Source organism: Lissotriton helveticus, chromosome 1_1, assembly GCF_964261635.1.
Source record: "Lissotriton helveticus chromosome 1_1, aLisHel1.1, whole genome shotgun sequence".
Taxonomy (NCBI): Eukaryota; Metazoa; Chordata; class Amphibia; order Caudata; family Salamandridae; genus Lissotriton; species Lissotriton helveticus.
Genome location: NC_136057.1, coordinates 655,217,038 through 655,244,116, shown reverse-complemented (window position 1 = coordinate 655,244,116; position 27,079 = coordinate 655,217,038). Strand labels below are relative to the sequence as shown.

At 46.5% G+C, this 27,079-nt stretch overlaps 1 protein-coding gene across 1 annotated transcript in view; it reads left to right on the top strand.

Moving 5' to 3' along the window:
* The window catches only part of PCLO (piccolo presynaptic cytomatrix protein), a 1,621,199-nt gene that overhangs the window by 1,513,205 nt on the left and 80,915 nt on the right, over positions 1-27,079 (top strand). The window contains exon 24 of the mRNA XM_078674179.1: positions 12,094-12,228. Coding sequence (XP_078530305.1) covers positions 12,094-12,228 — 135 coding nt within the window. The remainder of the gene's footprint in view (positions 1-12,093; positions 12,229-27,079) is intronic.

Sequence of the window (27,079 nt, the reverse complement as noted above, 5' to 3'; positions counted from 1 at the left end):
GACTTAAAGGATTTGTCCAGGTGCATTGTCGTAAACATAGTCCCAATATCCCAAGGAGCATCTCAGAGCTTCTGGAACCTTGAATTGGTGTTGAACCCAAAACGGACCTGCTGAAAGAAGTTCCAGAAGTTTGGAGAACTTTGGAGAATTTTTGAAAAAAGAAGCTCCAAACGTTGGTTGACCCATCGCAGAGTGTCAAGCTGTCATTGTCGAACCGCAACCCACTCTGGATTTCAGGTTCATCCAGCTGAAAGCTTTGGAGGTCAGACTTCGAGGATTTCACCGAGGCTATGCTCTGTACCAAGCCGCCATCGTCGACTCGAACCGAGGCCCGAAGAAAAGCCTCGCTCGACGTCAAGAAAAAAAGCGCCAAAAAAGTGACTAAGTGTGAAGGTAAAACTTGACCGGGGCCTACTACTAATTGTTTCCATGCTCCATTGTGGTTGGCCCAAAACTTTGTCTTTATCCCAGTCTGGTGCAATCAGATGTCCCACGTTGGCGCTTTCTGTTCTAAAATGTATATGATCTTTAAACATTCATATCTCCGGTTCTGTTCATTGGAATTTTGTAATTTTCATGTCATTTTAATTATAAAATTATTTCCTATTTTTATAACCTGGTTTGGATTTTTATTTTGAGTAATTCTTTATACACTTGTCTCCTAAGTTAAGCCTGCCTGCTCACAGCCAGCTACCAAGGGTTGAGCAAGGGGATAATTTATTGAGACCTTGACTGGACCTTATATTGTTATTGTGATTGTGAACTTATTGCTAGTTGTAGGTACTGACCTACACCTACTAATAAATCACATTCTAACATTTATTCACAAGATGTTCTAGTACAGTTTTGGAATGGGTTCTTGATTCCATGTACAGTAGGCGTACTCCTCAAGTAAACCTATCACCATGTTCTATTTTAGTATATGTCATAGTAATTATTTATCATATGAATACTGTTAGAAATGGTTTTTCTGGTTGGCCAGGATATGCACCTAAGTCAGGCAATACCCACCACTCTAGTCAGGGCAAGAGAGTTACACACTGAAGATAACCCATGCTCAACCCCTCGGTAGCTTGGGAGAGCAGTCAGGCTTATCCTAGAGGCAATGTGTAAAGTGTTTTCGCCACACATAAACACACACACACACACACTAGTGACACAGTAGACACACCACAAAAAGAACTCCAAACAAGGTTACATACAAATATCCCTTGTATTATTCATAAAGACACATTAGATCAGATACACATAAATCATTTGTGCCACTAGGCACTTGTCATGATGTCACATAGATTACACAAATCAGTTTGCCAATCGGGCAGTTATCATAACATCATAAGTACTGGGCTCCTTCTAACCTTCCCCACCACTGTCGGTTGGGAAATATCTGACCCACTCCCCTGAGGATCACTCCCAAATGTCTTTCCAGATCCTCTGGTACTCATCCAGAGGAATGCCTCCTGTACAAGATCCCTGGGTTCAGAGAACTCACACTCCAACAGGTGTTGGCGTAGCTCTGGAGAACAACAACGTAACGTCTGCTCTTTGACAATCAGTTTGAAAAGCCCTTCAAAATTGTTTGCTGTGCCACCCGTCGCCCATCCCTTCAGTGTATCATAACATTCTTCCACAAACACCCGCCAAGACTTGTGAGACAGTTTCCTACTGCCCCAAACTTCAACCTATACCCTTCAGGGGTAACACCATTCTCCTGGGAAAAAGGTCCCACGCTCTGGGATCTGGGAGTGGAACTTTCTACACTGGACACAATATTGCTGCCACCACTGGACTCCACCCTCTCTGGTGAATCCAGAAGGCTGAAACTACACTCAGGGGACAACCTATCCTCGAGAGCTAGTTTCTCTCGGGCAAAGGCCCTCTCTCCCTTTGCCATCTTTAGAATTGTTCCACGCCTCTAAGGGAACGCATGGAAGTGGAGAGCCAAGAAACTGAGGAGAGTATGGCGGAGAAGATATAATTATTTATAGGCGGTAGATATGTGCATGGATAATAACACTCTGTCGAACAGTCGCTATTACAGAATGGATGCATGTCACTATGAAGCATAGAGAAATGCTGTGCTAGTCCCTTATGCTTTTGTATGCAATGTCTATGATTTAGACTCAGATACGCATTTACAGTTGATTGGAATGCCCTCAGGGAAAAAACTACTGTATATCTATATGGTTTACACTTCTTTCATGGATATCTCACTGCCTGATGTATATGCATCCACGGGTTACTCACGTGCTGAATGTAATATGTTTTTTCTGTTCAGAAATACAAAAAATAAAGTTTAAAAAAAAAAAAGAATTGTTCCACGCCTCTCCCTGACGCTCATCCAGCTTCCCAAACCAATGGGCCTCAACCAATCGGCCGGTAGGAGGTGGAGCTTAGAGGCGAGGCCGGGCCTTGAAATTCAAATCAGCACAGGAAGGGGGCAATTGTGCTTTAGCTGCCGCGCGGACCTGAGATGCTGGCGCTTTTGTTTTAATGTTAAAATTATACTTTGCGCTGTGAATCGTTTTTAAAATCCTCACTTTGTACTTTGAAGATTTTTAAAATCCTTACCGAATTGCGAACTCTGGGCGCTTTAGAATTGTTCCACGCCTCTCCCTGACACTCATCCAGCTCCCCCACCGATAGGCCTCAACCAATCGGCCGGCAGTAGGAGGAGCTTGGAGGCGAGGCCGGGCATTAAATGTATTCTCACAAGCAGAAGCGCAGTGGACGCGCCGATGGCGTGCCGAAGGCGTGACAAAGGCAAGCCCGTCTGCGCCCGTCCGCGCCCACAGGGGCCACAACCCCATGTCAAATCTTTACTTATTCCCCTTCGGCACTACGAGCACTGGCGCAACATCACACCCAGCTGCCCTCTGAGGTAGTAAATCGTATCCGGACCAATTATATTGTAAAAAAAGAAACTGGCCCTTTTATACTTCCCTGCCAAAATCTCCACGTTCCCCCCACCAGCTGTCCTATCCCAGTCAAATCCATGAGCCTCTGCTTTCTCTATCTTAATACCCGGACCTTGGTAAAGCATCAGTTGGACGTCTTCTTGCTGCTCTCTACAGAAAAGCCAGACGTACTGCTGCTCACTGAAACCTGGTTGACCGCAGATTCTATACCTGATATTTTAGCAGCCCTCCCCTCAGAATATTACATTCTGAACGTTAACAGGCGCCCAGGTAAATCGGGCGGGGGTGTTGCTGCTATTATACATAAGAAATTCAAATTCACCGTCATGACCCCATTGGAACTATCTAACGTAGAGAATATGGTCATCTCATTGGACTCCATAGTAGGATCTTTTGTACTGGTGCTTATCTACCGCCCCCCTCAGACTATGCTTTCTTTCCCGCTCTTGTTAAGTGAACAAATAGCCAATCTTGTGATGAATCACACCAGGTATTACTTATAGGGGACCTGAATTACTGGGTTAATGACGATCGTGGTGGGCCACAGGCAACAGAACTAGCTGAACTGCTCTCTAACTTGGACTTGGCTCAGCTTCTATCTTCCCCTACCCATATAAAAGGACACACACTGGATCAAATCTGGTCCCACAACCTTACTATGTCATCTCCTCTGATATTTCCTTGCAATTGGTCGGACCACCATCTGATTGACTTCACTCTCAGTCTCAATGGTAGGCAGAAGCCCCCTAAGGTTGGGGGAGGACTAAAAAGAAAGTGGAGAACTCTTGACAAACAAGAATGTATTCACACTCTGGCTGGTTCTCTTCCCTTCTTTAATTCAAACGTCGACGCTATGGATATTGACATTGCAGACTGGTTAAGATCGGCTAGCAACAGACATGACCCTTTGACTAAGTTCTCTTGCACTAGACATTATGATGCTCACAAATGGTTTACCCCTGAATTAAAAACACAAAAATTAAAGCTTCGACAATTAGAAAGGAAATGGAGGCACTGCTATAATATTGAAGACAGACATCAGTTTCTGTCGGCCCGCACAGAGTATAAAAAGGCTATAGTGACTGCCAAAGCGGCCCACTTTTCAGCAAGAATACTCAATGCGAATAATAAAACCAAGGAAATCTTCAAAATTGTTAGCGAGCTTAGCAGTGATGAGAGAATACTACCTAACCAAGCCCCCACTCAAGAGATGTGTAATGTTTTAAACAATTATTTCCTGGAAAAAATCGCCATAATTAAGTCCAGCATTTCTTCTCCGATTAACATAGAATGCCAGGACGACATTTCCAGGAATTCGGCCACTATGAACTACTTCTCAGTCCTTTGCCCTAATACCCTGTTCGACCTTTTAACACGGGTTAAGTCGGGCTCCCCTAATGACTGCTGACCACCCGCCACTCTTAAAGATATATTCACAGCACTACCACATAGCATCCTTCCCTTTTTGAATGAATCTCTCATCAAAGGGGTGGTACCCACCACAATTAAGGCCGCCACGATAGTCCCCCTTTTGAAAAAACCCGGGGCAGATGCTTTGATCCCCTCTAACTATCGCCCTATATCCCTTCTCCCATGTTTGTCTAAGATTCTGGAGGCCCATGTGGCCAGATGCCTGTCGAATTTTATTGAACAAACAGAATACTTGGAGCCAAATCAAGCGGGCTTTCGGCCAGCCCACTCAACGGAGGCGGTAGTTCTCGCTGTCCTCGATACACTAAGAGCTAATTCAGATAGGGGGACTCCTTAGGCCTTAGTGCTCTTGAATCTGTCGGCTGCGTTCGACACGGTCGACCATAATATTCTGTTGAACTGTGTCGAGCAAGCAGGCATCCAAGGCCATGCCTACAACTGGCTCAAGTCATTTCTCACAGGAAGAAAGCAAGCAGTACGTCTCTGCACTTTTACGGCCCCCACAGTGACCACCTCTTGTGGTGTTCCGCAGGGCTCGTCTCTCTCGCCACTATTGTTCAATCTTTATTTGAGGCCTCTGCTTTACTCACTGAAAAATCGGAAGGTAACCATTTTTAATTATGCAGATGACCTCCAGCTGATGTTCCCCTTAGACTCCCCTAATGCTGCGGCAGAATTTCAAACCATCATGCTCCACATCCAGCACTGGATAGACAGTAACCATATGAAACTCAACCCAGGCAAGACGGAATTGGTGTTGCCTGGGAAGAGCAAGGACTGTTGGGGTCCACATTTTGGGCCCAGCGAACTGGCCCCCCCACCGCGTCCCTGTCCGTAAAAAGCTTAGGGGTAGTATCCAATGTGGACCTCTCCCTTAAAGGACATGTGGGCGCGGTGATCTCCACCAGTCCCTACCAGCTCCGCAAAATCAGGAAGATCGCCCACTTGCTGACTCACTCAGCCCTAATTCAAGTGGTGATAGCGCTGGTCCTTTCACGGCTGGATTTTTCAAATTCCCTCTACATAGGTCTGCCTCAGTACTTGCTAAAACGTCTGCAAATAGTTCAGAACCAGGCGGCAAGATTAATTTACAAACAGCCAAAATGGCACTTGGCCAGGGCTTTGCTGATCAAGCTCCATTGGCTTCCTGTGGAGCACCGGGCTGCATTTAAGACTGTGTGCCTAGCCTTTAAAGCATTGCATGGCAACAGCCCAAGATTCATCATGACCATGATCAATAAGCACGTCCCCCGGCGCAATCTTCGTTCATCTCACCTTCATCTTCTATCTGTCCCGACTATAAAACTTAAATGTGTTGAAGGCTGCAGATTCTCCTATCTGGCAACCACCCTCTGGAACTCCCTCCCAGTAACAATGAGAAGCTGTAACAACCTACTGGGCTTCGGAAAGGCACTCAAAACTTGACTTTTCGGATTAGCCTATTAACTGGTTCTAAGGCAAAAACTTGAAGCATGATTAGCGCCATGAAACCTCTGGTAACCATGCACTCTTAACATTAACATCCTCTCCTGAGCTAAGGCTCTCTCCACATCAGCCTTTCTCTCCTCCCCAACCAGCTGCGCTAGCTCCTTGGCATGTTCCAATCTGAGCCTTTCCAATGCCAGCTGATGCTCCCTTTCTTCCCTTCTGTCCGCCAACTCCTCTGGGGACAGAGAAAGGGAGAGGACACTACTCCTGGAACTAGACCCAGCAAGGGACTCCCTCTCCACATGGTCTTTATAACCCACTGGCTCCCTGCCCAGTCATTTCCACCGTCCTCTCCAGACTCCCCAGCGTCTCCCTCAGAACCACCACCCTCTTGGTGTGTGGACTGGGAACCCTTCCACTCAGAGTATTCATGTTTCCGTTCATCCTCTTGCTACTTGAATAGGACTTTATGAGGGCCTAGCTGGGTGTCTTCTGCAGTCACTACTATTTTCCTCTCCCTGCAGAACCCTTTTAACTCCTCCAGAATGTATTTCAACAGGTCATTTAGGTCAAATGTAGATTCCATTTTGGCAAGGCACTAAATACACAACTGCAACACAAGCCTTCTAGGCGTATGAGCTGAAGCAGGAGTACACATTAAACAATGACTAATGAGTGATAAATCAGGAGAAAAACCCAAACATGTGATTGTCTAAATGCAGAGTTTGTAGGACAACCATACATCAATGAGGTACTGCGCAAACACAAGTCCTATCCTCACCACTGACAACCAATGTTAGAAGTGGGGTTTTTGTTTGACCAGGATATGCCCCTAAGCCAGACAGAACCCACCACTCTAGTCAGGGCAAGGGAGCTACACCAGTAAGATAACCCCTGCTCACCCTCTTGGAAGCTTGGCAGATCAGTCAGGCTTATCACAGAGGCAATGTGTTATGTGCTTGCGCAACACAAACACAAACCAGTGACAAACTAGGCACACCACAAAAAGAACTCCACACAAGGTTATATAAAAATATCCTTTGTACTATTCCTAATTACACAATAGATTACAATCACATAAATCATTTGGGTCACTAGGCACTTGTCATGATGTCACATATATTACACAAATCACCTGGCCAATCAGGCAATTGTCATAACATCACCAGTAATGCTCTTCAGTAAAGGTGTGGAGGTTGCGCACATTATAACAACATCTTCACTCCACATATAATCCTACTGTTGAGTTAATGCTTGCTATCTTGAGCCTTTCCTGGAAGGCTTCTGGGCCACCTGCCCGCCTGCATCCAGAAATGTGGTAATAGCGATCCCAATTGAGACCTCCGATGTGTCTCTTCTTTTTATATGAGGTGCGGGGTCCTCCGTCGTGATTTACCCCGAGATGCCAGGAAAATTATGTCCCCTGGTATGTACAAAAACGGGTTGGGGAAAGTACTTACTACCCCTGTCTATGGGGTGACCTAGCCTGGTCCCCCCCTTGACTCAGCCAACGGAATCTGGCTGGAGTGGCACAGCCTCCGGCCTGTACATGTTTCAGCCCTGCGGCGGGGCTGGAAATGAGCCCGATACCTCCAGCAAAATCTAGTAATGCAGCGGGGACTGTAAGCAGCCCCACGCCCCCGGTTGTCTCTGCGGCCTGAAAGGGGGCGGAGCACCACCAATGCATCAGGAGCCCTCAGCTGGTCTCCTTTGGGAAGGATGCGAGGCTCTCATGTGTCGCGCTGCTCGTCTTACTGGGGTGGCTGGGAGGCTCATGCCTCCACTGACCATGCCCACATGAGGTTATATCGACAACGACCCTCTGCCTCTCCTATGTTCTGTTTGCGGCTGCCACAATCACCTCCCTGAGACAGGGCCCCACTGAAGGGGGTTGTCCACAATGCCACGAGTGCTTTTCCTGCCACAGGAGCCCAGCACACTGAGGAGAGCCCAAGACCATCAGATGGCTCCACACTCACTTGGAGCCAACAATCAGCCAGGGGATCAGTTCAAACACTGATCCTTTCCCCGTCAACAGTGATCAAAACACTGTGGGAAATACAAGTCAAAAACGGCCCACAATGCAGAGTGACCCAGCATGAAGCCCTCCACATGCGCTGAGCCCAAAAGTAAACTGCAGGTGCCTGTATATCTTGGCAAGATGTGCAGCCTGTGCTTGGCTACTCCTGGCTCCTAAGAATAAGGAAAAATTAGTCACTGCTGGAAAAAAGGCACCTTAAAGCACTTGCTCAAGCTTTCTTACACCCACAGGACAGGCTACCAAGTACTGGGAGGTCACTGGGGGCGCCAGGGTGGATGCCGCAGGCCAGCACACAGAGTCCTTGCAAAGAAGCTGGCAGTCCTTCTTGAAGCCCCAACCGGCCACAGGTCAGCACAACATACAAGGAAGTTCAATGGCGGTTCCTCCTGGCAGCATGACAGTTCCTTCTGGTCAGGTGCAGTCTGTAGAGCCAGCATCAGCTGGTTACAAGCCCCGCTCAGTGTCTTCTATACTCTCCTGGAGTATTTATAGTGCAATGTCTTTGTTCTCGGGGCACTTCAAACACTACATTGAGGAGCACAACACCCCCATTCACATTGAAAGCCTAGGCCGCAGAACCCACCAAAGGGGGGTGGAGACAGTTTTGTGGAGGACAGTCAGAGCCCTATTCAGGAGGGGGTGCTACTCCTCCCACCAATCCAAATGCAGACCAGGCCTATTCAGGTGCAAGGGACAGTTTCTTCCACTACTCTAAATTCAACCATGGTCTATGCAGCCTAGCGCTGAGTCACCCTGGAAAGGCAGGACACACTTCAACCCCCCTTGTACCTGGCTGTCAGTCAGAACCAGACGGTCAATACACATCCAGGCAGGGCACAAAGACACATCAGCACGATGAAATGCCCACTTCTAAAAGTGGCATTTCTAAAATAGTAGTAATAAATCTGTTTTCACCAATAAAGCAGGATTTATCACTACTATTTCAAACATATGAAGCATGGTCACGCTACCCCTCTCAGATCAGAAATGACCACTGACGCACTTATCAGGGAATCCCAATGCCTCACAGGAGGGAGAAATCAAATAGGCTGGTTGTCACTACTAGGACATGCCACACAGTTAAGGCACATGTCCTACCTTTTACCTACACAGCAATCTGCCCATAGGCCTAGCTAGGCCCTACCTTAAGGGAGACATATTTAGTAAAAGGGGAGTTGCAGGCGTGGCAACCACTTTATATGTCTTGTCATGGCGGCAGTAAACTGTGCGCGCAGGCCCCACAGTGGCAGAGACCTGAGACAGGTTTGAAAGGCTACTTCCGTGGGTGGTACAAGCAGTGCTGCAAGCCCAATTTGGAGAGGAATGTTGCATGTTGCTCTTGGAGTTATAAATGAATGGTCAATGGTCACTACAGGTGGGTCTTGACCTTGCGTTGAAACAGTGTGCAGGTAGTGAATCTGTCCAGATGTATGGCATGGGGAGCATGCGATCACTATGTGTGCTAGGTCCTGATTGGCTATGTGTTCCTAACTCATCTGGCTCTGACTTTGTGGTGTTTTAGGAGTGCGTGTACCGCCCTGCCAAGTGTGTTTTATTGTGGCAATCTCCCCTGACCATTGTAATTTCGCTGCGCCTATCTGTGGGATTGATCAAGAGTTTCCAGCCCGAGTGTTTACTTGTCAGCTATGCAACCTCCCACCTGTATCAATCAGTAATTGCTGGGCCTACATCTCAGGGCCTACCTAGCTACATATTTGCGAGTGGTGCTTGATGTGAAGGTCACAACGGGCAAATGTATTAATAAAGGTGGTATTTCATGTCCATCGATCTATGTCTCATTTTCCCTATTAACATTAGCTGCCCAACTGCAATATGTATTCCATGGAACACCCTGCATCCTCCCGGATGTTTTCTTACCTCATTCAATTTGCTCCTTAGGGTATAAATCTTTGTGTTTTATTACAGTTTCCAAATTCCACCACTCACTCCAATGTATCCTTACAACATCACCTCTTACTTCTTCAACTTTGAAAGGGGTGGGGGGGGGGTCTAAATTTTAAATTTACTTTTAAAACATTTGGTATTCTTTATATGCACCCTATCCCTGACTATTACCTTAGGTGTAGTCTTTTACCTGGTGTCTATTATCATAGACCTGTTAAACCTTGTTCTAATATACAACAGTTCTCATTACCGATCCTTTCATTTCATCCCTTTGATGCCATTTCCTCCTCCAAGCTGGGTACTAGTTTCCTTTCACGCAAAACCACAAATGGCTCTATCCAGTAACTATGTTGAGTGTAGTGGGAAGTGAACACAAAATGCTATCCACTGCCATCCTAACATCCACACCGCTCCTCACTGCACACCAATTACATTTCACAAAAATCCTGTTCATCAGTTCTGCAATTTATATGAGGGTGAAATAGATCTTTCATATGATGCTTGATACAGCCCACGGTCGAAAACTAACCTGTGGCGAGCTGGGGGGCAGGCAGTCTTTTTGAGGACAGCAGTGGTGAGCAAGTCGTGTCTTTCAACTACCACCATCTCCCTGCCCCCGAGAACAAGTCGTCAGTCGGCTGGCACCCTGCCTGGAACAAGTGGCGCGTCAGTCGCCACAATCCTTCCCCCGCTTCTATCTGTTACAGGCGGCAAATTTAGTGGCCACCCCGGGTACCAGTAGGTCTAGCTATGCCACTGAACCTAACACATTTGTTTAGGTGGCCTGTCATTCCCAATGGTCTAGCAAATGCAAATTGCAAGAGGCTCATTAATATTCATGAGCCTCGCAATTTGTGACCCCATTGGGAATCGCAAACAGTGTTAAACACACTGTTGTACATGCCAAATAGCGCTTGCAAATTGCGAGTCACACTTTGTAAGGCACTATTTTGCAGGTCGTACATCTGGCCCCAAGTACCTTAAAAAACAGAATTCTCAAACATGTATCGATGGTAAGTTTGTTTCACTAACGCATATTGTTGTGAAATTTTAATCTGTAGGTAAAGTGAGAGGAACTTCGTGAGCCAATGGAAAGTGAAGGCCAAACCAGCTGTTGGCACTTTCTTTAAGTACTAAAGTGATTACTGATTTTAGTAATCTAACCCATTTAGCCTCAGCCCAGAATAAATTCCTAAGATCACTTGTGGGCCTCTCCAAATCCACCCACGTATCCCTCTACTGTTAGATCGTGGATGCCTTGCAATTGAGGATATTGCACGGTATAGGATGCTGGTCTTCGGGAGAAGGCTTTGGACAACCCAAGAATTACATCTATTTGCAAGGGGACTGATTGAAGTAAGGGGATTGCACCGCTCGAATAAGATTCCATGGTTAAATAGCATCAAAGCTTTGCTCTTTGACATGGGGATGAAGGACCTGTGGGACAGTCCAGGGTCCGCTGAATTCCTACCAAAAGCAATCTATAGAGCAGCTTATTGGAATCATATTAAAGTTAGGAGATTTTCCACTTTGACTAATCCATCCCTGTCTAGTGTTTTCTGGGAATTCAAAGATGAAACATGTTTGGAAGGCTATTGGGATGTTATAGCGAAACCTAGAGACCGCAAGCTTTACCACCAGTTCCGAGTTGAGACACTTCCGCTTAGGAAGTTTACATGTAAATGGAAACCTGTTACTGGTGATAAATGCCCTTTCTGCCCGGAGTGTACAGAAGACATTGTCCACCTACTATATGTTTGCCCTGCCTACCAACAACCGCGAAGCATGTGGCTCAAACCCCTATGTAGATCCCTGGGAACTAGTTCAGCGTTAACTGCTAAAAGGCTATTGAAAACTAGTTGTAATGATACCGTAGTGATAGGGGTAGCTAAGTTTCTGAGCTGGTCTTGGGCCATTCGGGAGAAAAATGGAGGCTTTATTACTTAGTCCTGACATTCCCGGGCTTGGCATGTTTAAATTGGAATTTTATGGGTTTTTATCTATTGTCTCGTAGACATTTGTAAAAGTCTTTTGCGTATGATATATTTAATTCTGTTTTAATGAATTTTATCTTTTTATAGATATTTATATTTTTAACGGTAACTTGCAACGATAAATGTTATGTGTATTTATGACTGCCCACAGCTGTATTTTGCATTTTGTTATTTTTTTCTGTCTTTCATGATGAGTAATCGCAATAAAGACTTTTTTGATGATGATGATGATTTGCGTTAACAAAGATTGCTTTGAATGCGAAACATTAAGAAGTCTTTTTTTACATGTGGAGGTATGCATTGTCAGAGTCAAAAATTACATGCAACTTTTACATTTGGAGTCTAATCAGATACAATAAAACGTTTTTTATTTTAGGCAAAACGCAGGTTATGGGTGAAATGAAAGTTGCGTTGAAAAAGGAAATGAAGACAGACGGGGAGCAGTTGACAGTAGAAATCCTTCAATGTCGAAACATCACCTACAAATTTAAATCTCCAGATCATTTACCAGGTAAGAAAGAAAAGATGGAAAATTCAAATAAGTGCTTCTTAAGTAGGAGATGATGAACATAGATTTTGCAAAACTGGATTGTTTTCCATAAACTACGGCAGGTACTACCCTTGTTTTTCAAAGTAATTCAGTATCTGTGACAACATTGAGCATGTAAGTCGTTTTCTTATGTTTGCACAAGTTTGTGTTGCATGAATACATATCGCACTATAAATGGGATTCCTTTCGAATTTTGTTTTTTCTTTTGTTAAAAAACAAGAAAAAATGTACACTAATCAACAATATTGTACAGTTATAGTATATAGGGGGAAAAAAGGAAAGTCATACCAGTGACGTTTTCCTCTGCATTTAAATTATGATTCTTGGTGGGTGCAAAGAGAGGAGCAAGTCTCGCCAGTCAAATTACATAGGTTGCAGTTTTGTCCACAGCCAAACACCAAAAATGACATTTCTGTGTTTTAAGTCCATCAGCAATAGTTGCCATCCATATTCATTTAAGAAATATCCAATTCGTATAGGGATTATTAAATGGAAAGTTCAAATCACACCAACATTTTGAGGTCAGAGCTATATTGTTGTAGAGTTGCAATGCATCCGTTTTTTTCTTTTTGAGTTATGCTGCTCACGGATACCATCTAAGTAACGTTATATATGTGTGATTGAAGTAAGCATTTTTTTAAATCAATATCTACCCCACCACTCCTGTTCAATGTCTACACTGTCCACTGGCATTATCGCCCGTAGCCCATTTAGGGCCAGATGAAGTAAATCCTTTTTTCCGACTCTTAAATACCGACTCATACCGAATCGGTATTTTAGAATCGGAAAACGGGATGTAGGTAAAAAATCGGTAAAATATACCGATTCGGTACCAATCGGAATATCCAATCGGTATTTACCGATTTGGTATTTACCGATTCGGTAGATCCCATTCATTCCTATGGGCCAGAAGGTCCATAGGAATGAATGGGATCTACCGAATCGGTATTTACCGAATCGGTAAATACCGAATCGGTAAATACTGATTCGATAAATACCGATTCGGCAGTTTGAAATATTGACATGTGAGCCTCCTAACCAATCAGGGACACCCACCACACTCCACAACAAAGGCCCAGAGTAACCAACCAATCAGAATGAGGCACCCCTCCCCAGTACCTGGGAGTGGCCACACCCATGCAGGTGCAGAGCAACTGAACAATTTGCTGAGCAGGAGGAAACTGAGAGGAGCTGGCTTCCCAGAGCTTACCTGGTCATCATAATGGAGTCTCAGGAAGGTCAAAAGGATGGTGGAGAGCGTAAAAGAAAAATAAAATTCAGCCCAGCAGAACTGCAGGTGCTTGCTGACGAAATTGTAAAGCACAACACCCTAATTTTTGGGAGACAGTCTATGCATGTTGCAGAGTCTGTTAAGAGAAAGACATGGCTTGACATACAGGCAAAGGTCAATGCCATTGGGGTGACGCACAGGGAGATCGACAACATCAAGAAAAGATGGTACGACCTGCGCATCATCACCAAGAAGAAGATTGCTGCCCAAACAAAGGAAGCTGGTGTGACAGGAGGTGGAATAAACAGAGCACCGCAACTAACTGAGCTTGAGGAGCTCGTAGAATCAACCCTGGAGCCTGAATGTATACATGGAATTGGTGACCTGGATAGTTCTGCCAGAGCAACAAAGAAACAAGGTAAGATGCATGGACCTTCATCCCCACCCATTACCCTGACCCCCTTCCCCACTGTGTGTAAGAACAGCTTTTACTGGGGGCCAGCAATGCATCATGGGGGACGTAGTCATAGTTACATACATACAATGCATACAACATACAATTCAGCAAGGCATGCCACACACAACTACAAGCACACAATGTACACTAGGCAAATGTGTGTAATCGATTTATTTAGGAAATACACACAGGTGAACAACACCATTGACCCTATGTCCATGTGTTTTCACAGGAGAATACCAGAAAGGGAGGAGAGGGAACCAGCACCTACAAGGTAGGAAAAAGGAAAAAAAAGCCAAGGTCATAGCGCTGTAGAGCGAGACAACAACACATCCCATGAAACCTCAACACGTGAGCGAGCCACAACACCTCTGCCACAATCCCCTCTATTGTTCGGAACCCCTGAGTTGCAAGCACCATCGCATTCGCCAACACCAACGACCAAGTCGTCCATGCAGGGAAGGGCAAGGAGGCCTGATGTGCCCCTTCTGAGGATTCTGCAAACCTCAGAAGAGGAGGATGAGGAGGGAAAATTACAAAGCATTCCACCTGTGGCTGACAAGGCCAGGCAGCTGAGTTCAGCAGGCGCTGCGCGGGCCAGTGTCCTTGGCAAAAGGGCACGTGAGAGTGCCGAGGGGCAGGAAGGAGAGAGCGCCTTCTGTGGGCTGGAGTCCACAATGGTAAAAGTACAGCGCCTGCAGGCGAAGGCAATGTTGGCTGTGCACAGGCAGGTGTGCAGCATCAATTACAAACTGTCACACATTGACAAAGGAATAGGCAACATTGCTGGGAGCATGGAGACAATTGCTAAGGGGATGTCAGACATCACTCAGTACCTGGGTGCTCTGTCTGACAAGTTGGACAGGGACCACTTAGAGCGTCAGAGGGAGCGGCAGTGTATGCAGCAGCAGTCCAAGGCCCTTAACCGCTTTGCCACAGCAACATCACTGCTGTGCCGGCGTTCAATTACCATGCAGGATGCAATAGTCCACTGCTGCACAGACTTAACAAGGGGAATGGGTGGAGTCACCTCTGCAATGGAGCAGATGCTCACGAATCAAACAGGCACTGCTGGTGACACAGGTGTGGAAGAGACAGAAGGGTCCACCAGCAGGAGTGGTTCAAGCACACCTGTACCAGAGATGCGCAGGAGCGTCAGACACAGCAATGCTGAAACAGCCCCCAGCCAAGAAATGGATACCCAGCCTCGTAAATCCCGCAATGTAGTGCGTGGCCGTAAACATTAAACATTGCCTTCACCCCACAGGACTGCTCACAGTGAGGGTAACTGTGCACACGCAGTCATTGACACAGACATTGTAGGACAATGGCGTTTGTTCATTTGCATGCTGCAGTGAAATTTAAACCACATTCTTAAAACACTACACCTGTCTGTGTCTCATTAGTTACCTAGAAATATCGACGTGTGATCTCTGCCCGTGTCAATCTACTATCTGTTGCTGCTGCTCCTGTTGCTTGGGGCTCTGCCTGTTCTTGGTCATCATCAATGTCCTTGTGATGTGTCACCTCCATCTCTGTGCCTTCTTTGGTGGCAAGATTGTGCAACATGGCACAAGTCACTATTATCTTGCAACACAGGATGGGGGTCTACTGCCGTGCACCTCCACTCTTGTGAAGGCTGCGGAACCTGCATTTGAGTAGTCCAAATGTGCGCTCCACTACGTTGCGAGTTGACCTGTGAGCCACATTATAATGACTTATTATTGACAACTTAACATCTCAATAAATCTACTCGAAATACCTCAACTCGGCTGGACTAAGTTACTACAGACTCCTGGTAGTTGGATTGAGGTAGGGTTTGAGCACAAAGGAACGCAGGGCATATGCACTATCGCCTATGGGGGAAAAGAGAGCGCCATTAGTTACATATGCATCACACATACATCTACCATGACTATCAGGGTGTGTCATTGTTGTTTACCTAGCAGTTATCCATCGCCAAAATCTCCAGCAACAAGCCGTGTGTATATCCCATTATTCTGGAAGATGTAGGAGTCATGGGTACTACCTGGAAATTTGGCCACTATGTCTGTGATGATGTTGGCAGCATTGCATATCACCTGCACATTGATGGAGTGCGTTGACTTACGGTTTCTGTAGATGTGTTCAGTGGCTGCAGGTGGACAGAGTGGAATGTGGGTGCCATCTATGCAGCCTATCATGTGAGGGAAGTGTGCCAGTTGATAGAAATCAGTTTTTGTTTTTGCAAGTTCCACGGGTGTGTCAGGGAACCGGATGTAATGTTCCATTCTCTGCGTCATGGCCTCCAGGAACTTCCGGAAAAATCGTGATAGGCAGCTCTGGGACACACCATCAACTCCAGCAATCACACTCTGGTAGCTCCCAGAGGCAAGCAGGTGTAGGCTACAGAGCACCTGCACATGGGGTGGGATGGCGTGGGCCCTGGGTGTTGGGTGATCCAGGTATGGGTGGAGGTCCCTAATCAAGTCCAAGATGGTTCTGGGGTGTAGCCTGTACCTCTGCAATATCTCTGGCTCAGTCAGTTGGAATCAGGTGATCATCTGCCTGTAGACCTGCTCCTCCCTTCTCCAGACCCTCTCTCCCGCTGCCTGTAGCCGTTGCCGCCTCGCAATCACATAGAATGCCGCCATTCTTGCAAAACTGTTGCATTTTGGGCCCCTTTTTAAAGGCTGCACCTGGTTACCACCTGCTTTCAATCCATGGTAAATACCGACTCTTAAATACCGAATTTCATTGGATTCGGTATTTTTTCCCTTTCCTACATCTCGATGGCCCTTTTTTACCATTTCTTATTTACCGAACTCGGTAAATAAGGATTCGGAGAATTCCGAATCGGAATTATACCGACTCTTATTTACCGATTCTTGGCACCTACATCTCAAATTCCAAATACCGGTCGGAAACGGACAAAATTACTGAATTTGGCCACCTACATCTGGCACTTAGTGTCATGTTCTTCTCCATCAGAGCTATGCATATTTTTGCTGATGGCTGAACTTTGCTTCCGAGTTTCTATTCTCCTTGGCTTAGTTATGCCCATGATGTGTCCACATGTATTCATAAATGCAACGTCCTGTAGTCAACAACCACAGTAGCGCTACTCTCTACCTTATGCTAGCACTCTCTTCGTATTCCCATATGCATCACCTTCCATCCCGCACATGGAAGCCAAGAGTGTACATAGTGACAGTCTATGGCAATGGGTTAACTTCAATTGCAATGTGACAAGGCTTCATATTCCACTGCATTCCAGATGTTATGTAAGAACAGCTACATTTTTCTCCCGTGGGCTGATCATTCTCGACTCTGTTAGGTCTCATTATGGGCCATGTTTAAGGCCAATTCACGCAGCTCAGCAAGTCACCTTAGGAAAAGGGCTGGAATGCACCATATTTAAGACAATGCAGCGCATTTCTGCCTTTTCCCCTGCATTGGCTCCCTTTTGACTGCCTATCGTCGGCGTAGGCACCTTTGCACCATGGGGGAAGGTGGCCTGCTTTGTATGGAGAATTGTTTTTTGTGAAGGACCTTCCTGCATAGAAGCAATCCCCTGAGGCATTTTCCTCTTTCTATGTATGCTGCAGAATGCAGCAGACAGAGAAAGAGGGAACAATTAGGAGAAATAAGCCATGTTACACCTCATCTGGGAAGGCATAGGTTTTTGGCGCATTACCAAGTGATACAGTTCTGGTAAATCTGGGACTATATCAAAATCCATGGATGTTGCATTGGAACATCCATGCAACATCCATGGATATGCCTTTCTAGCGCAGGGTAATGCAACACAGCAATTTGCCCTAGGCTGCATTACACAAGATTTATGAAGCCACTCAGGGCCATGCAAGGTGGCCTTGCATGGCTTCATAAATCTCCTTTTTAGTTTGCTTCACTATTGCACCACGTTGCGTGGTGCTAGAGCAATGCATAGGTGCTCGTAAACATGCCCCTATGGTCCTCAGGCCAGAGGACAATATTTCTTCAGCAGTTCATAACACTGTCTCAACAGGGTGTGGTGCGCTGAAGGTACAACATTTGTGATAGCTAAAAAAAGGACATATTTTGCCCATGAAATATTCAGAGACTGTCACATATTCATCTACAAGGCCATCTTTCATCAGCCCCATTGCTGTGAGTTCAGTGCAGTGCCATCTCACTATTACATTACAATATGTTCCTCTGTTTGCCAATTATGGAAATGCATCAGGACATGACCTGGTCAGTACCTTTTTGTGTATTCCTACAGTTTAGACTTCACAGATGTTTATCTCGTTTGTATACACGAATAATAGTTCTCTTACTGGAACACCATCGTTTCTGGACTCCTACCCCTTTCCAAAATACTTGTGCAAACCACCTCCTCTCATTGTGAACTAGAGCCTATTGTATGTATCCCAAAACTGTAGTCACTTGTTCGTTCTGTACAGACGTAAGACACTCTTTGAATCACTTCTGGTTAAATCTCACTTGCTGACCTGTTATTGTGTTCAGGAGCTCATCAGCTCGGTGGATGGGGTGTGCGTTACTCTTGGTGATGGCACCGAGCCCACTGTAGTCGATGCAGAACTGCAGTTCAGGAATGATACTGGATGATCAGCCTTTGGAACCAAGACCACTGGACTGGACAAAGGACTGCTGATGGGCTCTTTCACCCCTAGGGTTAGTATCTTGGAAATCTCTTCCTTAATGCTAGCCGTAACTCAGTCAGTCAGCCTGTCTTGTATTTCACAGGTAGACTATCCCCTGTATCGATGTCATGAGTGTGGAGCACTGGAGATGGGGCCAGTGAAAACAGAGTTGCAAACTGTCCTAGCAACTGGCGACAGCCACTCTGTTGCTCTAGGGTCATTGTAGGTGAGAGGATCACACCTTCCACCGACCCATCCTGCTCCTGGGTAGACATGAGGTCGAGGAGAGGTTCACTCCACTCTTCCACCCCATCATCAGTAGCCAAAAGCATGGCCAAATCCGACTTGTGGAAGTGAGGTTTGAGGCAGTTTATGTGCAGGGCCCTCAGGGGGTTCATAGGAGTCTGCAAGTCCACGAGGTAGGTGACATCATTCTTGCTCTCCTTCCCTCAAACCACTTGTCTTGTAGAGTGTGAGACTACTGTCTTCCTGAAGGGTGCTGGCTGGTTCCGGAAGGCCAGCATGTAACTGATATATCCCGGGGTGGCTTCCTAGGACCTTGCTCCCAGCCCTCCTTTACCAAACTCAGATGCCCACTGACAGGGTGCCCATTCAGAAGCTCAAAAGGGCTGAAGCTGACTCTTTTCTACGGTACCTCCCTGTAGGAAAACCAAAGGCATGGTAAGAGGACAGCCCACTTACACGTCATGGGTTCTGACAGGCCCCAATCATGCCTTTCAGGGTGTGGTTAACCTTTCAAGCAACCCATTGCTCTGGGGATGTTAAAGGGACCTTCATTCCATACTCCTTCAACATAGCCTGTATGTACAGTTATGTGAAGATGGTACCACGGTCAGATACCTTGGGGTAACCCATGGGGATAAAGATCCCCATCAGTGTGGAGCCACGATGGGCACCATGACCATCCTCAGAGGGGTAGCTTCCGGGGTACCAGGTGGCATGGTCCAACAAAACCAGGATGAACCTGTTGCCCATGGCTGTCCTGGGATCCTGTGGCCTCACAACGTCAGTGCCCACCCATCTTAAAGGGGTGCTTATGACAGGGAATGATTGCAGGGGAGCCATACATCTCCCCCCACTCTTGCCACTCTTTTGGCAAGTCTTTCAACACCTACAGAATGCATCTGAGGTATTTCTCATTTGGGGATAGTAAAGTAAGTGACAAGTCTGTCAAAGATCTTGCCCTGTCCCAAATGACCTGCCCGAGGCACATCACAAGTCAAACCCAGTAGTAAAGCTCTGAAGTGCATGGGTACCACCAGCACACTGGCTTCCCCGGGCTCAGCAGCCTTAGGCTCGCTGTATAGAAGATCATGCTCCCAATAGATTAGATGAGATCCAGACTTTTTGCCAACTCCCTAGTCCTCGGGCTGCTGCTAAAAACCCACAGGAGTAGGGCACACTTTCTGTGCTGTGCAGATTTCCTCACTAGTGGGATCCCCTTCCTGCTGCCAATGCGTCAGCCCAGGCAGATCCCCCAGTTCAGCCACATCTTCCCCTATAAGTTTTGGGGCTCCGCCTCAGGTTCAACCTTCTCCTAGACGGAGGGGGTTTCACATGCCCTTGGCCCCTTCTTGGCATACACCTTGGCCATTCTTACATGCTCCAGGTCCTTATGGTCACCCTGGGTCTCCATGGACCATGTGGTCAGGCACGCCCACTCAGCAATCCCAATATCTCCAAATGGGACCTGTATTCCACCTCCCTCCAGGCAGTGTTTTCCAGGTCCTTTCCCAGCAGACAATCTATAGGCATGGATGGGCTCACAGCTTCCCTCTAGGAATCTGAGACACCTCCCACTGAAAGGCAACATGTGGCACCTTATAATGGCGCTCACTTTTGTCTACTGAAACTACTTGGTGATGCACTCCAGAGACCACTTGCTCTTCAGACACCAGGTGACGCCTGACAATAGTCACACTGGCTCCTGTGTATTTTAGAGCCTACGTCCATTAATGGCCACCCACTGCCAGTATTTCTTAGAATTATCAGACTTGAGGTTTCTCTAAACCATCTCTCAATCCCCTAGTGAGACTAGGGCCATGTCAGCTGGTAGACCACACCCACCTCGGACCAACTCCTCCCCAAGCCCTACACTCGCCATCCTAGTGACTTCCCTCTGGTGGGGGCCTGGTGGGGGCCTGTGCCAGCAGCAGGCCAACACAACAAAGTAACAGGCAGAGTGGCAGTCCCTCCTACTGCATCTAGCTCTTCTTCCTAGAAGAATGTCCTTAGTCCAGAATTGTTCTAATTTTGTGGTGTCAGAAGTCAAATATGTATACCTCTTTCCACCTTTAAAGGAGGCAAACATCAAAGGAAAGTCTTGGTAGTGCACAAGATATTTCCTTTACCTGTCCTGGCTACAGACATCTTACAGGGCGGTGGAGACAGCTTTGGGTGAGGACAGGCACAGCCCTATTCAGGAGTCAGTGACAACTCCTCCCACCACTCTAGCTTAGGAAGCGCCGGCAGCCTGGTGATGGGCAATCAGGATATGCAATGCTTACCTCATCTCCCTTTGTGTGACTGTCTAGAGTGAATTCACAAGAGCCCAACTGTCAGCCAACCCAGACGTGTATTCTACAGACAGAGAGAGACACAGTATGGTTAAGCAAGAAAATGCCTACTTTCTAAAAGTGCCATTTTCAAACATGCAATTAAAAAATCAACTTCACCAAAAGATGTATTTTTAAATTGTGAGATCAGAGACCCCAAACTCCAAATCTCTGTCTGCTATCTGGTAATACCCTGGCCCTACCTTAGGGATGACTTAAAGGGATGTTTTGGGCCTGGCAAGTAGGTGGGCTTGCCAGGTCAAAATGGAATTTAAACTGCACTCACAGATACTACAGTGGCAGGTGTAAGACATATTTGCAGGGCTACTCATGTGGATGGTACAATCAGTGCTGCAGGCCCTCTAGTAGCATTAGATATACAGGCCCTGGGCACACCTGGTGCACTTTATTAGGGACTTACTAGTAAATCAAATATGCCAATTCTGGATAAACCAATCACCAATACATTTTATACATGGATCACTTGCACTTTAGCACTGGTCAGCAGTGGTGAAGCACCCAGAGTCCTGAAAGCAGCAAAAACTAAATGCATCACACAGTCAAAAATAAGAGGTCAGGAGCAAAAAGAAATCACACCAAAAGATGCCAGGTCTAACATCAAGCTTTCGGAATGTCCCCAAGATGTCTTAAGCAAACCAGACAGGTGTGCTGCCTGGTAGGCTTCGACCTAAAAATCTGTTGGCAAAGAAAATATATGATAGTGAAAAACCCTGGAGATTGGCACCTTATTGCTCACTCTAAAAGTTAAGAAAATACTCCCCTCCTGCAAATAATTATCGGAAACAACCAATAATTCAACCATGACCTCTCAGAGACTGCCCAGGAAGTGGGAAGTTGATGAGAAGCAGTCAGCATATTAAGTATGCAGACATTATTAATTCTTCCTTCTATCTCAGAGTCAGTATATATGAAGACAGAGCAAACATCAATAAGTGCATTAATCAACAAAACCAAAGTGGTCCAAGTTGCAGTATGCAATATAATTTAATGCATGCAGTGCAAATAATGTAATTAAGCAAAATTATACAGACATGCTCCCAAGCATTGTTGCCACATAATAATTGCCCCACCAAGCTCCTGGTGCAAATGAAGGGACAGTGAAGTGAACAGAGAATTGCCTGATATGCCCCAAAGAATCTCATCTAGCCTTAACACAGAAGCAGCCAACAACCCATAACGTCAGTGGGAACCTGCCACATCCATATGCTACAAAGGCAACTCTGATCCACCCCCTGAGAGTGAAATTTAAGGACTTCTTAGGACCCTGCATTAGAAGGATGATTAGAGAAGGAGCCTGGAAATAGGACTAAGGATATATGTAGTAAGTACATGAACAATGGTTCCTAATGCAGCAATGCAAGCAAACTATCAAAGCAAAATGGCAGATTAATATACAAATTAAAGACCACTGTACATGTATTTACTTGGAAGAAGATGAAAATGCACAGTTGTTGACCCTGTCAGTAGCCTTGGAGGTGTGTCTACCCCTGACGTGCTTCATGAATCTCTTGGACACTTTCTTCATAGCTCATGGCACCAGTATCCTTATTCTGCCAGGAGTCTAGAAAAGAGGATCTGCTGCAGTGCCCTGAAGGAGGGGGCATTATGAATCTTTCAGTTCAGATAATTCTGCAATGACTAGGAAGCAGTATTGCAGAGGCTGTTAATAACTGAAGAAATCCATTGGAGGATGAAGCAAAGGGGGAAAACAGTGCTTCCCCACACTGTTACAAGTCTCTCTTTGTTTCAGTCAGGAGAGTACTGCAAGGAGGGGGCAAAAGAAAGCACTCTATTTCACGATGAGCACACCCTGGTCACCCAGGAAACCATTTTAGGCTGCACTTTTTGCTGATGTGTGTGCTGTCTTGTACTATCTATCTCACCTCTCTATTAGGCCATCCTCCAGTTTCCTCTGCACTTCTTGTACAGCAATGCCTGTTACCCCTGCATAATGGTTACATAGTGGGTGGGTCTCCAACTCATAGCAATTTTGAGCCCATTTCTACTACGCTGTCCATTGACTAAATCATTCTCAGTTTCCTGTGACTTTTATTTAAATTATCAATGTGTCTCACCCTGCTACTCTGGTTTCTTTGTTGATCATTATGTGAAATGATTGTCACATTACTAATCCTCAAAATCCGTGGACTTTTGTTACAGCTAATTGCATTTACCCTCAAATGCTGTACTCTTTCTTGGGAGGTGTGGCCACAGAGTTGAGGTTTGGTATGGTAATGGTCGATGTTTTCTCTTAGTGGCTTATTGTGAAATTCATGCGGGAAATCAACCCAAAAACTACCATCAAACTGTTGGAGGAGATATTTAGGGAAGAAGGTTATCCAATTAAATTGATTATAGATAATGGTCCACAGTTGACATCTGCGGAAATCACCAATTATTTGAAGTGTTGCGTTGTTGTACATTTACAGACCTCATTTTATAACTCACAAGGTAATGGCATCGTTGAGGTGGCCAACCGTATGGTGAAAGGGGTAATTCAGATTGCAGTGTAAAGTAGGATGTGTGTCAAGGGCATGGTTGATGATTTGGTCTGGGCATATCACACCACAGAAAATGGAGTCCTGAATGAAGTGCCCTTCTGTGTGATGAGGGGGTGTAGAGCCAATAGATGTTGCCAGCATGGATGAAGGAGATGTTAAGTAGGGCAAACGTGAAGTATTGCGAAGTGAAAGAGGTAGAAACAAAAAAAAAATAGAATAGAGGAGGGGATTGAGTGAAGGTCAAGCCAGGACATAGTTGGAGTGGTCTTACAAAGTTTTGTGGTCCGTACAAAGTAAAGAGTGTGCATGAAGGATTTGTAGTCTTGGATAATGGTGAGACATGGGACTTGAGGAGAGTGGCACTATACGGGAAAAAAGGGGTCTGTGTGGAAAAATATGTTACAGAAGAAGAAGAACCAGGTTGCATGCGTTTTATGTTGATGAGTGATGCGGATGTGTTAGGTGGTAGGCCTGGGTGTACGGAGGTCAATGGAAGCATTGCAACTGAAACAAGAGTGTGCGATAATGGCATCAGAATTACGGTTTTGCAAAGACACAGGATTCCGCCTAGATATCTTGACGATTATGTGTGCGTTGCAAGACCGAGTTTGATTGGTGAGAAGGGAGGTGAGATGTAACATGCAGCTAGAGGCATAGACGTTGAGGTTGTGTACTCTGTCCTAAGTTTTAATTGGGTTAGCAAATCAGAAATACTGTGTTTGATTAAGAGGGAGAAGATGTGTTGTATAAAGTTCTGCAGTCATAATGTTCCATGACGGAGATGGGTTCCTCTCGAGTCAGTTGTCTGCTGGCTGGAAAGGGATCACCAGATGCAGTGTATCCTGTGTGCTTATTAAACGTATGTTTTCGTAATTCGTGACTGCCAACTTCATTATTGAGTGCGAGACTTTCAATATCAATAAAGGACTCTGACATGCTAGATCGTTATCAAAGAAACATGTCACTGCTTTAGATACCTTCATCTCCTTAAAGTTGCATTTTTTTCAGCATTTCTGCGGCATGGTGAGCCTTGAATGCCTCCACTGGTTCCGCAGCATTGGCTAAGCTTGCTTGAATCTTTTTTAGGTCTCATAGAGGCATGGGCTTGAGCAGCGAAGCTGCTAGTCACGCCCTACGAGAGATTTTGTTCTAAAAAGGGTCCTGTAACCCCCGCACCTCCTTTTCATTGGGTAGCATCAGCCTTTAGGGTATTTTAATGTAAATGTAATTGTAAATGTAAATGTATGTATACTTGTAAAGCGCACTATCACCTTTCAGGCATCCTGGCGTTGTATACCGCTGTGGAACCCTTCCTGGCTTTCTCTGTGAGATGCCCCCTACTGGGCACCCCCAAGGTGAAGCCAAGCATCCTAGTGCTTTCGAGGCCGTTGTGGAGATTAAGCAAGCTATTGCCCAGCGTTGCAGAGTGGGACCCATGATTAGAGTAGGCACCGAGGCGAGAATTATCGAGTCCGTGGACTTTGAGCCCAAGACCCTGCTGCGTCGGGAATTGAACCCTGGTCCCGGGCCAGAACTCTGCCTCAGGGTCCGCCGCTCTAATAGGTGAGCCACACTTCTCCACTTCTTAATAAGCAGATAAGAACATTCTTCACCACAGCTGGGAAACAGGCACGGAGAGCAGAGGTGCAGGGGGCACGTGAACTGCAGCTCTCAAGGTGGGGCTCTCCCTCCCAGCGTCTGCCAGCAGACACCGTAGCAGGGGAGAGTATCTCCCCCACCCTCCTACCTTCAGCCTCTTCAGTTGGTAACGCTTATTGTGTAAAGTCACATTTAAGTAAGATGTCTGTATCTTTATAATCATAAAACGTGATAAAATGGGCTTTTGGGATAGATGGCAATCCTACTTCATACCATTGTTTGATCCTCTGCAAATAACTATTATCTCCCTGAGACACTGTTCCAAAACATAAAAAAATGGGAAGTACTAGCAGTGCGTGAAGCGTAAATTGTGCGACGTTTAACTTTATGTAATTTTGTACGCTATTAACTGCTTAATTGACCCAGTGGAAATCGACGGGGAAGTTTGCGTGTTAAAAGTCCAACTCTTTAAATTGCAGACAGTGTTACCGTGTGCAAAAAGTAGGTCAGTGGAGTCACAGGAGCTGTCGTTATTTTGTGATATGTTATATAATTGCTATTTACTAGAAAGTAGCAGCGCTGAGGAAGAAAGTGTGCCCCCGCCTGCTGCCGCTGCGCCTGAGCTCGGCGTCTGGGCAGCCCCTCTGTATTGGACGTCCCCGGTGGGCCGGCCCCTGGGTGCCGCGCGTGCCCCCGGAGGAGGGCCGTGGTATGGGTGGTGCCAGTTTTTGGGGTGGAGGGTCAAGCTATCAACTGGGGTACGTACCAGACAGGGAGGCGAGCTGTGGTACCAACGAGGGCCCGTGCCAGGCTGGGACTAGTATGTTCACAAAGATTAAGAGTTTGTGACAAGTCCGTGGTTCTGCCCTGTGCCGAGCATAGAGTGGGCAAGAGGAGCCACGGTTACAACTGTCACGCAGGGAAAGTGAGGCATGAATGCCCGGCAAAAGTATCTGCCAGGCTTGTAGGGGTACTGATATTTCCTCAGGATTGTGTGCGCCATGTAGAGTGAGAGGGCTGGATACCCACAAGGGTCTGTGGCAGTCCGGGAGGAAAGCTGAATGCCCATAAGGGGGTGTGCCTGGCAGGGACCACCGTACCCACAAGTTTTAAGGGTGCGTGCCAGGTCTGTGCCATGTAGCAAACGGTTGGGATACTGGGGCAAGATGGGTGAGCTATTCCTGTGGCACGCAGGTGGGGGAGGTGGCTCAGGGTGCCCAAAGAGTATCTGTAGGAGCGTGTGCCCGTAAGAGATGACAAGCCGAGACAGGAGACACATAAGAGCCTGTACTAAACCGGCAGATGTCTCTGTGCCAAGGGGGTGTGCGAGGGGTTGGTTCGGCAAAGCCTGCGATCATTGAAGGGCGGAATTCCGAATAAAACCGATGGACCGTACCAGGCTGAGAGGTCGCATGAGAGGCCTCCGGGAAAGAGTGCCAGGCTTGTTGGTGTTAAGATAGCATGGTGGTTCTATGCCCCATGCTGAGATGATACCGGGCCTGTGAGTGATGCGGGTCCGCGGTGTGCAGGATTTAGTGCCAGGCCTGTACCCACACACACACGCAGGGGCCTCGGGCAGAGGGACTTTCCATACCCGTACACCCCTGTCTCTGACACCCCTGCGATTTCCCGACACCCGTCCGTGTCTGCCCTCCCAGCTGATAATGAGAGACTAGTGCTCGCGCCACCCTGCCCAAGCTGGGCGAGCCCTTCCCTCCCACCTGTGTGCCAGGATGAGTGCAGACATTCTGCCTTGTCCTGCCCGGGGACGGGGCACTCCTGTCATGGCATGCAAGAGA